This window comes from Cimex lectularius, unplaced genomic scaffold (assembly GCF_000648675.2).
Source record: "Cimex lectularius strain Harlan isolate CLEC.00 unplaced genomic scaffold, Clec_2.1 scaffold226, whole genome shotgun sequence".
NCBI lineage: Eukaryota > Metazoa > Arthropoda > Insecta > Hemiptera > Cimicidae > Cimex > Cimex lectularius.
The window spans coordinates 1,079,902-1,093,455 of NW_019392846.1; the positions used below are offsets into that span (position 1 = coordinate 1,079,902).

The 13,554-nt window shown below is 34.2% G+C and overlaps 1 protein-coding gene across 3 annotated transcripts in view; it reads left to right on the forward strand.

Annotated features, from left to right (window-relative positions):
- Positions 1-3,663: 3,663 nt before the first annotated feature.
- The window catches only part of LOC112127555, a 215,320-nt gene continuing 205,429 nt past the window's right edge, over positions 3,664-13,554 (forward strand). Inside the window, exon 1 of one of the 3 annotated variants that reach the window (XM_024228669.1) lies at positions 3,664-3,912. In XM_024228669.1, the coding sequence (XP_024084437.1) occupies positions 3,847-3,912 (66 nt within the window). In that variant the 5' untranslated portion in view covers positions 3,664-3,846. The remainder of the gene's footprint in view (positions 3,913-13,554) is intronic. The other 2 variants (XM_024228667.1, XM_024228668.1) reach the window with 2 other exon arrangements.

Below are 13,554 nucleotides of genomic sequence, written 5' to 3' on the forward strand. Positions count from 1 at the left end.
ATGTTATCTGCCTGAATCTCCTTCATCAGTTTCCAATGAATAGTTACATGGCCTTTCTTAGCAGATGGTTGTCCATTTATGAGCCTGTGGGCTGCTGCTCTGGTTTCTCTTTGGATTAAAATGTGAATGGTGGTAGGTTTAAAACGACTTCCAGGGCCGTTGTTGGATAGTAGTACACTCAATTACAGAGAGATTAAACTTGAATTCTAGATCTCTATTCACGGTGCTAACTAACGCACAAGCAGCATAAACATCGGGCACACGAAGCTAACGGAATTTCTCATGGCTTCCCTAACTTGTCATTGTGGCGAACTTTTAGGCGTTCTACGCCTCAGATTATTATGTACTTTAAAGGGTCTAATCACTTTTTACATTCGACCAATTCCTCGGACATGATCAGTGCCTTATTGATATGGCTCTTAAACATCTAAAACAAAAATGATACAAAATTATATAATTTAATGATAAATTATACCACAAAATATAAAACAATAAAAAAAGTCATAATTATAAGAGATCACTTAACTATAAAACAGAGCACACCCACGAATTTCCGCTCCGGGAAAACTGAATTTTCGAGGTGTACTGATACAATAAGTGTATGATAATGGTGGTATATTCGTGGTAGCTTGGACGTTCCTTTGTCATTCTAGTAATTTTTGAAGTGTATTTGTGAGGTAAATTCAATTGGCTAAGTGTTTCATTATTAGACGTCTGCTGGGTTTTAGTTTTTAGTTCGGTTTCCCTATTGAGAAGTGTTGGGACTGATTCTCCCTAGAAACCTGCTTATGGGGTTGGGTAAGGCTTATTTAGGTTACTTGTTTTTTCTCTTTTTTCATCTGTTATAAAATAAAACCAAAGTTTTCCAAAATCATTTGAAAGGCCCTTTCAGCCCAATGAGGGAATAATAATAAATAAAAACTGCGACAAAAACAAATTCGAACATGTATACGATTAAAAAAACATAATAATAAATGACGAAAACAAATAAAATAATAGGCAATGAGAGCCACATAAAGGATTACTCGGATTAGACCTTACAGGCAATTTGGTCGGTGGGCGGGGGCGGTGGTGACGCCCTGTCAGGCCCTTTTCTGCTAAAATGGGTTCAGCTTGGAAGGTGTGATTGATTGAAAGTGCAAGTCGACCCTCAACAACAATGCTGTTAATTTAATGTTCTGCTAAAAGTGTTTATTTATACACAACCCCACATGGACCGAGTTTTCCACCCTGAGCTTTGCCTTGTTTCTTTGTGGGTGGTTTTTCTCGACAAACTCGTGCAAGGTCTCAACAAAAGACCTTCCTATATTCACCATAAATACGATAATCAATAGTGAATTGATTCAGTAGTGTTCAAGTTATGCCAAAGCCAATTAACTAGGCTTATACCCGCAATAACATGATGTTCGTTACCTGAATACTGATAATGAACCATTTCTATTTTTATACCTCGTGTTTTGGCAATCAATGTATCATCAGTAATCGGTACACAAGGGCTTTGTTTGTCTATAGAAGGAGGTCTTTTACCTTCTAAAACAAACTTTCAGACATGTTAATAAAAGTCAATATAGCTTGATGTAGCAAACGCGGTGAAATAAATGATAAAACATCAGCTCATAAAGGTTCTAAAAATAAATTCACTAATTTCGTGGTCCGCTTGACCAATTGATACTTTACAATTAATTAAGGTTTTTTGTTGAGATGAAAAAAAGTTAATGGCACGAGAGGGATTCGAACCCACGACCTTCGGCTAGATACGCCGCTGCTCTACCACCTGAGCTATCGTGACCTCGATCCACTCGGACATCAACTCCTCATCTCAACCCCACCTTATGAGTTTTCCCTCCTTTTGCCATTTTTCAAATGTCGTGTAATCGGTTTGGATTCTTGACGACAATTGAATTGACGACGGAGAGCTTTAGTGAAGTGTACTTCATTTTAATTCATTAAATTCACTAATTTCGTGGTCCGCTTGACCAATTAATACTTTACAATTAATTAAGGTTTTCTTTAGGGGTTGAGATGAGGAGTTGATGTCCGAGTGGATCGAGGTCACGATAGCTCAGGTGGTAGAGCAGCGGCGTATCTAGCCGAAGGTCGTGGGTTCGAATCCCTCTCGTGCCATTAACTTTTTTTCATCTCAACAAAAAACCTTAATTAATTGTAAAGTTCTAAAAATAGATGCTACAATCACCTTGAAGGACATGCGAAGTCTAAAAAAAATGATCTAGGAAAAACTGGAAGAACATGCTGAGTTAAACATCCCACTGAAGCAGATTTTACAATCTCGACTCCTTCACGCAATATACAAATAGCAGCCAATGTACGTTCCAGCTACAATAAGCAGTAAAAATTTAGATGACCATGTTATCAATACACATTAAGCAGCAACAAGAAATTGAAAAATAAAACAAAAAATTTCAATTAATGGAGAATATTTTTATTAATTAAAGAGCTATTTATCGTCTTAATTCAAGTTTTTTTTTAAACGGGAGTTCGCAACAGCAAACCCTCAGGGTACAGGTGTTTTTGAATAAACGCCTATTTGTAAGTATGTCGCTGGATTCGAACCCGGGACCTTTACCTTACAGCGATGAGCGCCCTGTCAACGCCTAAACCGTTGCTGCCACCGACGCCCCCAATTAATTATTTATATTATTACCCCAATTATTAACATTTCATACTGTACAACTATATAATTCACGTCGCCTTAATCGACAGGGTGATCTCTAGACCTTCTTGTCCCTTAATCCCTCACACTGAGTACCAGCATTGGACGGTTTCTCATGGCATGTGTCCTCCGGGTGCTGCGCTGGAAGTGTTAGTGCTGAAACTGTGTGAAAAAACGTTTTGCAATCATATTTTAATTTGGACGAATGTCCATAAGATACAAATAAAATAATAACAAAAAATTGTTCCTTAATTATTTATCTGCAAAAATTTTCTATCATAAATAAAAAAATAATTGTTTAACAAAATTCACTTCCATTACATCACTGTTACCAAAACAAGGGATGGAGGGAACAACAGTGTTAGGTCACATCATGTCAGTATTATATAATGAAACTTAATATGATATTTATTATTTTTTCTGCCTGTGGCTAAATAGCTGATGCCAAAAAAAATTATTACATATCAGAGCAAATGTATTACGACAAAGAAGCAGATTGCCGAATTTTACAGAAAAATTCGTAAACTATTATTAAAAATTCAAATTTCCTGTAATATCTTTGCGCTTTCATTCCATTTATTCTTAGTTTTCTCTAATTGATTTAAAGTATTGAAATAATTTAAGATTTGATTGAAATTGTTGATTTTACTTGGTGGAATATATCTACACCAGAATCATGAAAATGAAAACAAATATCGTTTAAAAAATAACCAGCAAATTAAAAATAACTGAAAAATGGTTGGTAGTGCTTTTTTCGGTCAGACCTACTATTTTTTGATATCTAAACGATTATCACAACAAAATTGGGTTGGTTATTACTCAAAATAAAGCATAATTATTCCTCTTTTTCTTGATAGAGTTTTTTTAATATGGAAGATTTACATTTTTAACAACTTTATCGATTTTACGAACTTTTAAAAACCTTGTTAAAAGAAAAACTTTTAATTGGAATTAATTGTCGTAAACAATAGAATCAGCAGACCAATGGTCAATATGCGTCCTCGGATTGCCAGGTGTGGCGGTGGCGCGAACAGTCGGGCCGGCCGGGAACCAGCGAAGCCGTATGGACCCATCACCAGAGCGTGCTCACCCTCGCCGCCCCAACGCCTTCACCGCCACCACCGCCTCCACCGCCTCCCGATCCTATTCCAGAGGCAGCATCCGACAGTCAAGCCATGGCATTGGTAAAGGCAACGCTCACCCTTCTCCTCCTCGCACTTGTGAGAGTCGAAGGAAGAGCCGTAAGTACAAGAGTATATTTTTCAACGGCAATTTGTTTTTGTTTTTCGTATTAGTTCTTGTTCAATTTACACTGGTCGAAAATTTTCGGCATTTATCACAATTTTTTGTTTTGTCAAAATAAAAATATTCCTTAATATAACGATTATTTTTCTGAAAATTCCAGTTTCATGCAACGGTTAGTATTTGATTTAATTAACCAGATTGTTTGTCATCTAAGAATTTTTTTTATAAAAAGGTTGTTTTTTTCATGTAAAGCTTAGAAATCTTCATAATATAATATAGAGATTAAGTTCGGAAGGTAGTCGAGTTCTAAGTATATAAGTATTAGCAAAAATTACAATTTTATTATCATAATTACTACATCGAATTGGGTTTTTACTGTAAAACGTGAGATATAGCATATAAAAATTTGAACGAGAAAACCCATGCAAAATTGTGTGCTTCATCTTCCACTTGAAATTTGGAAAAGTTGGAAAATATTTTGTCTTGTGCGTCCTTTCTAAATAAAATAAAAAAATTCCTGCTTCAAGCGTTATTTTATAGATAAAAAACGTACTTTTGCTATTTTAAAAACTTCATTATTGCACCACCCTTTGTAAGGATTTGTATTTTCTACTTTTTCAGCATTTATCAGCGAGTCCAAAAATTTAATATATGCACCGATCTCTTATTTTAATTTAATTAGAGACGAGAAACACTCGGGAGTCAAACAAAAGACTTTATTAAACATTAGTTCAAAAATTCTTATTAAATATTAGCAAATGCGCTTTTTCAAGCTTTGGTTTATGTTGTAAAATCTGTATTTGAGTAGTACAAAAATAAGAAGTTAATTTTGTTTAATTGAGCCTAAAGAGGAGAGACGTGTGTAAAAAGTTTAAAGTTTTCACTGCTGAGGACAATTTTCCATAATACAATTGATGATTTACTCTCTTCTAAAGAAAACATCAAGATGCGGTTTGTCATAGATTTTGCTAAATCAAAAATAAAATTCGGCAATATTACAACCCTATTAAATCATCGCAAATAGGGTTGTACATTAAAATTTCCTTCTTTCTGGAGTCTACTGGCAAATTTTACATTACGATTTTTTAAAAACTTGTACGTCTACCTACTTTTTCCTGTAGACTTTTACGAATAAAAACAGACGGAGAAAGAAATAAAAAGTGGTTTTGCCTTTTAACTTTTACGACAAATATATTCCTTATTTATTCGATTTTCAACTGCTTTGAAATTTAAGTTTATATTGTAGACTGACGGACTGACATTATTGTTCGGGAATTTTTAAAAAATATGTACTTTTTCCTTGCTGTCTAATCAGATATGCTTGTCCTATTATGAAAACTACAAGCTTTGAAAATTTTCGAGGGGCAATCTCGAACTTAAACTTAACTTCATTAAGTCGCAACAGAGTACTTATGTACGGAAAGTTTCTTACCACCTGCCGTAAATATACATGGTTGCAAAATTGTGTCTCTGTTTAAGTAATATCATTTTGTATTTTTTTTTACACGTAAAGATAAACAAATTACATTGTTCTAAACAAATAATGTACATTAATATCACGGCGCTTTTTAGTTTTAATGCTTAATGTTGGAAATGATTTTTATTTTTTGACTTCTTAAAAGTGAAGTTTTGTCTCATCTTTTTATTTATTTACGTTTTTACATGGCTTTTTATAACTTGAAACCTATTTAAAACGTGATGAGTTTCGAATTGTATGGAGTTTTTTTAATTCACTATCAAATTTAATTATTAATTCTGTAGAAGAAGAAAAGAAGAAAGAAAGCTATTCGATAATTTAGTAAAAAGGACACACTTTCTGATAGATACATACATAAAACGATTTTTATATTCTGATCGATTCGTGGGTTATAATGTGAAAAAAGTATTGATTAGTTTAATATGACTTTTATTAATTATGTAAATGCACAGCATACAGTCAACTTAGTAGTGTGCCCTCTAGTTATTAGTGGAAGATGATGACTAGAAAGGAACATGGAACGTTGAGCACACATTTCAGGGACATTGGAAAATACAGTGTTATAACACCGATCATAACAACATTGCTAGCATAAAATTCACACAGTGAAAATTTTAATAGTTGATTTAAACAATGGGTCTCTCTCTCTCTCTCTCTCTCTCTCTCTCTCTCTCTCTCTCTCTCTGTCCATAATACAATAAGACTTTTTTTTTTCTAAGTTAGAAACTGTTAATAATAATACGATATCACTTACTATTCCTATCTATGCGAGACGTTTCAGAAAATATAAAACTGTGAATTACGAGTAAATTTTCTAAAACACTTAAAGAACCCTGAAAGCTGAAAGATTAAATTCCTATGTCAAAAATGTCAAGCTTGGTTAACAAAATTTCCTGTTTAATTTTTTAAGCTAGTTGTGGTGAAACAGACCCAGATAGTGTTATAATGTACAAACAATTTCTATCGGTAAGAAATAAGTCAAAGCCCTTGTTGTTCATGCCTTAAAGTCTAACCCTACATTTGACTTTGAAAAATTTAAAATTCCAAACATAGAAAAAAAAGATAAACGATGACAATTTTGGAAAGTCGTGTACATTTAAAGAGATAAAAAAAATCTGCTAATTATAAGCAAGACAGCGTTGGCTTAAATAATTACTGCAATCCACTTATACTAAGAGTCACTAATGCCATCAGAATTATTAAAACCACAAGGGATAACAACTGAATTATTCTTTCATTATGTTGCAGTTTCCTCCACAAACCTTTTTTCTCATTTCAAACTGTTAAACCTTTGATCTGGTTCTGAAGAATTTAAATCATTATTAAGGAAAATTGATTATGAACATATTGACATTGAAAATTGTCGAACATTCCAACTTATGTTTATGTGTGAAGTGTGTTAGGTAGTGTTGATTTCGTGTTTTAGAACGTTTTGTACCTTGAAAAAGTGCCCTTAAAGCTCCGAAAAATATGTCAAATTCAACTTGTTTGACCAATCGAAGAGCTTTTTAGGCCGAAAACTTCATCAACCATTCAGTTTTATTATTTAAATAAAACCAAAGACAATATGCTTTTGGATTTAAAGTAGCTAGGCCAAAAGTCATTTTTTACATAAAAACAGCGACGCGTTTTTTCATTAAACGAGGTGATTTTGTTTAATTTTATTAAAATCAAATAAACTTGACGAGCTGTAAATTAAAATGTGTACTCGCGTATGTGTCCGGCATGAAGAGTTCCGATGAATGATTTGGTGGAAAAATTGACCTACGGTTTTTTTCTAAACACAACACTTTTTAACCATGTTAGTAATATTTCCAAGCATAACACTCTTATAGATCTCTATAAAACCAAATTCATCTTAAAATGTTTAACGTGCTATGATATTGCAAAGTTTTATTAGTAATTCTCAAATATAACTGTCATCCTACTTCATTATTTTATTTATATTATTCTACTACTTATGTTATTCTTATCTATTTTATGTCTTTTGTAGCATATTTATTACCTCCATATATAAGAATGCATCTTGTCCATAGAAATGATAAATGATGGAGTGAGTGTGGTGTTCAATCCTTTTTACAAAGATAGTTCCTACTCACAGAAAGTTGTTAATAAAAAAAGTTGGTTAAAATAAGTTGTTGTAAAAACAACGGGTATCTATTAGAAATATTTATTGATATTTCAAATTTGAATACAACAGTGTTACATAGTTACAACAAAGGGAAAGAACTAGATTGGTTTGAGAAATTTGAAATTAAAAAATGTAAAATTGAACATGGTGATAAATGGATTAATAATATAACAGATTTTGATCTACCGAACAAAAAAGTTTTTTGTTCGTAAGTTGTTTGCCCTGCCATCATCAACTCCTAATTATATGTTGTATATTGAGACTGGCATGGAACTGTTGTTTGTTTATTCTTTAAGGTTACATTTTAAGTTTATTTTGAAATCGCTTCAATCTCCTGATTCTCGCCTGGCAAAAATTTCATCACTTGAAGTTATTAAGGGTAACATATCCTGGTTCAGATCCTGGAATTCTCTTGCGGAGAGGTATAATGTGGCTCGGTTCTCTTTGGATAATTTTGCAGCGTGGTCTGAAATGTTTTCCAATCTTCTTTATATTATGGGGGCTCGTCATCGAGAGAGTTGTATTTCTCGTGCCGTGGACTCAAATAGATTCCAACTCTACAAGGAGTTGAATCATTCCCTAACTCCTTGCAATGTTTTTTCTGCTCCATCAAATGATGTTCCGTTCTCTTTTTTCCGCTGGTGGTTTAAAATTCGAGGGGAGTTGTTGTTCCTGAATTTCAGGCCTTGGGTTGGGAGTACTCCTGCCACTGCAGTGTGCTCTCTATGCAACTCAGGTGATCGTGAGGATGCATTTCATTTTCTCGCTAGATGCTCGGTCCTGAACGAATTGAGGTATCTGTATGTGGGTAAGGGTTTTCTGACGAGGGAAGAGCTCATAGCCCTTCTGAACGGCTCCGATTGCGGGGGTCTTGTTGATTTTGCTCGGAAAGCCTGGTTTTACAGATATGAATACATTGGAATGTAGGGAATTAATATTCTGTTCGTCTTATTTTGTTTCTTTTTTGTTTGTCTTTTGTTTTTTTATTTTGTTCTGTTTGTCTTAATACATATAATTTCTAGTTTGTGGGCTTCTAAATGCGAATTCTGTTGGCCTGTGGGGGACCCTTTGTAAGTTAGAATCCTTTTGTTCTTTGAAGTGTCATTTTTATTATTTTCAAAGTTTATCGCAATTCAACCTTGTAATTTGAAAATCCTGTAAATAATTGTAACCTCTGAAGTTGATATTTTAAATTCTCCTTTCCTCATAATTATATAATTATGCATATTCTTGGGATAGTAATGCACTCCGAACTCTGGCTGACGGTTTTAATACCATGCCATAACAATACTGTGTTATTTATTTTTAACTTTAAATTTTTTCATTTTGTAAATAAAGTATATCTATCTATCTATCTATCTATCTATCTATCTTTTGATCTACCTCCCATTTTAAATATGTACATAAATAATATTAAACGTCCAAATAATTTAATTAATTATTTTAATTGTTATTATTTTTATAGTAATTTAATAATATTAAGGTATCATTCTAATTTTCTATCTGTTATCTTTAATCACTAATTTATCATAAATTTTTTACAGTATTTACGATTATAATATGTATTTGTGTTATAATTTCCGCGTTTCGCACGTTCAAATTGAGCGCCATTAAAAATAAAAAAATTTAAAAAATCAGCTGCTAATTGGAACGTCACGTTGGCGGAGGTATTAGCAGGTTCACTTTTGCAATTCATGTCGAGAAATGTGGTTGTTGAAATCCTTCAACCTGATGATGGGCTAAAGAGCTCGAAATTCGGATCGTTGCAAAACAACTTACTGTGAGTAGAAACTATCTTTTTAAAAAGGATTGCATCTTGTCCTACTATTTTATCCTTTGTACATTCTATTTATTGATATTGAAATATGACTAGTGTGAGGGAGGCCTCTGTGAGAATGGATTTCATACAACTATGACATTTCTGCACCAAAAAAATAAGGTTAAACGTACATTACTCTCTTCCTGTTTTGAATATTCTTATGTACAAAACATTCACATTAGTAGGATGAGAACGCGATATCCCCTCTTTACTCTTGAAACAAATTACAAAGCTAATCTTGTATGAGATTAAGTACTTAAATAATCCGCCATCGATCCCCCTCTTCTCTCGTACCATTCTCATAAATATATACATTCAATCACATTAGCCATTTCTTGTTTGTTTATATTGATAAAAATCTCTCCCTTAAAAAAAAACGTAATCTACTCGTTTTCTTAGATATAACATTTTTTTATTGATTCCCTATGCTGGTTCATTTTTAAATTGTCTTCGCTCTTCCAAGATTGTCTTATACTTTTTATTATGTTCTACTAACTACTCTCGCAAAAGACAGTGTACTTAGTTTCGTTTTATTTTTTTTTTAAATAAATAATTTAGTAACTTCATTGTCATTTTAGGTTAGATATTAAAGTTTGTACAAGTAAGAAAATATGTAAAATTTAATTGACCTAGTACATACGTAAGACACAATCCAAAGGTTGTTCTATTTTATTTTAAAGCATCTGAGATTGTATGAAATAATTTAAAATAATTTAAATATGTTAATGTGTACAGTTCCTTGAAACTGTTGCAGCTATTTATCGCAACACTATGTAGTAGACTTGGGTTGAAAACGGAAATTAATAAATAAACACAAAAATCTAGGAAGAAACAGCAATATATTCTTGGCACCTTGGATCAATATAATAGAAAGTTGTACCTCAATAAAAGTGTTTCGACATCGGGATCTGGCCAACACCAGAGGAGCTGCCGTCCCCTCTTCAGCTGTAACACTAAAGAGAGTCGAACCCGGAGTCTATGAACATATTATATAACTAACATAATTGAAGGTCGAAGGGATAAACATTTTTCCACCATCGGACCATCCCACAAAATCACGCTAATAGAAACATTCACTCTGACCACAAACTAGATTGCACAACAAATATCAGCCCTATATACAGCATGACAACCTTGTTTCCTCCAAGAATCGGAACAGTGGACTAAGCTGCTGTGAAGAATCTAGAATAATATCATATCGGGTGGCGTTCCTACCTATCTTTATGGAGCAAAGGGGATGCACTTGTTTAATATAACTTTGTTTTTATTTATGTCCAAAAGGTTGCTTCTTTCTAAAGATCTAATCGATTAATTTTCTGTGAGAAACAGACACAACCAGTTGTCCTTTTATATTTATTCTTCAGAATACAAAAATCTTTACAATAATTCAGGTACGCTAGTTATTGAATTTGTTATATAAAGAATTTATAAAACAAAAAGCTAGCTATTTTTGTTCTTAACAAAAAGTAACTGACAAGATTGTAAGTTTATGTTATGCTTAATAAATTTCGTCAGTGCAAAAGACCACTGTATTATCCATAAAGTGGAAGAGTAGAAGAGATGTTGAGGATGGGAAATCACTAGTGGAAATTTTATAAGACAAAAATCTGACGTATCGCTTTGGACCGATGGTCCTGATATGGCAATTCGTTTCGACCAATTAGTTCGATCTGTTTCGAACCAGGACGTTTATGAAAGGAGGAATCGTTTAGATACAGTAGTGCCTGTATGTCAATTTATAATTGTATAGAGAAATTCTCTTTAGCAAATCGTTAGATCAATGTGCCTCCCTAACTATCCTTAACTAGCACCCCTACCTACCCATACCATCTTTAAGGTAAGTACGCACTGGGATTCATTGAAGCGACTCTTTGAATCTCCGGAGAGTCTCGGCTGCGCCTAGCCTGAGTCCGGGCTGCCCAGACTTATTGTTGCGATGAATCTGGTGTATTGCGGACTAGCATTTTCGGACTCTTTTGAATCCCATCCAACGTGGGATTCTTTGACTCAGTGTTGCGCAACATTTGCCAGTGCGGACGTGAATCGGAACAAGCGCTCTTGCTTCATTTGTTTAGTTGACGTTCTAGTGAGCGTTTTCCTGAAGATTTTGATAGTGTCTTGTATAAAGGTCGGGTACATCCTCAAAAAATTTCTGAACCCTTCGCCATCATTTAATCTCAACGTGTCCAAAAGATTTTTCCCGTGCTGATTCCCGCCGTGAAATATTTGTCGAACCCACCATCTTTTGGGCGTTTTTTAATTCACTTCCGATTGGATGCACTAAATGCAATGCAAAAGAGAGCAAGGGAAATTTCGAGAGAGCTAGTTCGCAGGCTCTGATGAATGTGAACTGAATCTTGGTCTGGACACGGTTCTTTGTCGCGGAGCAGAGTCGGGGCTGCATCGGAACAATGAATCTACGCAGCCCCGCAACATGAATTGATTCAAAGATTCCCAGAGCGTACTAGGCTTTACTGATAACCGGATCCTTTATTGATCATAAAGATGCACAGAAATACGGAATATGGACGTACACGTCATGGAAACTGGCGAATAGTAGCTGAAAGCATCGCACCATCGAGATACCTAGATTCATATTCCAGATGCTTATTTACTTTACTTCTGTTTGACATGTCGAAATGAGATGTGACACAGGGAGCTCATGGGTCGAAACGAATTCTCCTGGAACTTTGGTTCTAAGTTGGAAATTCTAAGAACAAAATCCACCCATGGCACAACATTTCTCGACAGTGAATCCTGGTAGCCCACAGTAACGCCTCGTTCTGACAGGTTTGATGCAACGAGTCGGTAAGCACATGCCCAGTAGGTGCTGGTTTACTTTGAAGAACCTAAATAGTGCCTACCCTATAGAACACGAAAATCCGGGTTCATTGGTATTGATGTTTTGACTGCATGTTGGTCATCTGAGAGTGGGAAATCACTGTTTTTTGTGGCTGTTTGGGAGCGGGTTTTTGGTTTTGGTGTGGGATCTTTTTGTGTTTCTTTGCACTCATTCTTGTTTGGGAGTTCTTCGACTTTGGAAGTGTGGTTTTGATGTTCAATGATGGCTGTACTGTTTCCTTTATCGGCTTTTGGAGTAGCATTGTTGCTTTTTGACTTTTTGTCGGTGGACCTGGTTGTGCGTTGGATGTTTGATTTTTTGACGTTTGGGTTTGCCAAGTTTTGTTTGATCAGCACATTTGTATTTTGTATTTGTATTTATGCTACTGCAATCCACCGATGAACCGGGGGATGGTGGTTTTTGTGTTCTGTTTTGGGGACAGATTTTGATTTTAAATACAAGAGTGTTACATAGTTTCAACAAAGGGGAAGAGCTAGATTTGTTTGAGAAATTTGATATTAAAAAATGTAAAATTGAACATGGTGATAAATGCATTAATAATATAACAGATTTTGATCTACCTCCCATTTTAAATATATACATAAATAATATCAAACGTCCAAATAATTAAACTAATTATTTTAATTGTTATTATTTTTATAGTAATTTAATAATATTAAGTACTATTATAATATTTATTTGTGTTATAATTTCCGCGTTTCGCACGTTCAAATCGAGTGCCATTAAAAATAAAAAAATTTAAAAAATCAGCTGCTAATTGGAACGTCGCGTTGGCGGAGGTATCAGCGGGTTCACTTTGGCAATTCATGTGGAGAGACGTGGTTGTGGAGGTTTTTCAACCTGATGATGGGCTAAAGGGCTCGAAATCCGGATCGTTTCAATACTATAGAATGCTTTCTCTAAAAGTTACAATGTACAAGAATGTTTCTTCTAAACTCAAATTGAGTAGGACGTATTTTGAAAGATAGTAAACTAATTTTGGAAGGTCGAGTATTCTTTTACACTGCGCCGATTGCTGTTCTTGAATTGACGTATTAAAAATTAAACATAAAAGGAGAAATATTCAATCGTAGTACTCCTCTGTATTAGCATCACTCACGCTGAGATTAAGAAGGTCGCGAGTCAGTGATTTTACCATCATCAAAGAGATCTGTTAGGGTGCGGGATGAAAGGTTTCTGTCTAGAGGGTTTGTATAATAGGATAATCGTTTGTGAAACCGCCTGTAGCTATTTCAATGGACTGAGAAGTTCTCTTCAAGAACCTCAAAACTATCAACGATAATTTCATGTAATTTGACTTTTCATCTCAAACAAGGCCTTAGATAAATATAATTATATTATAAGTATA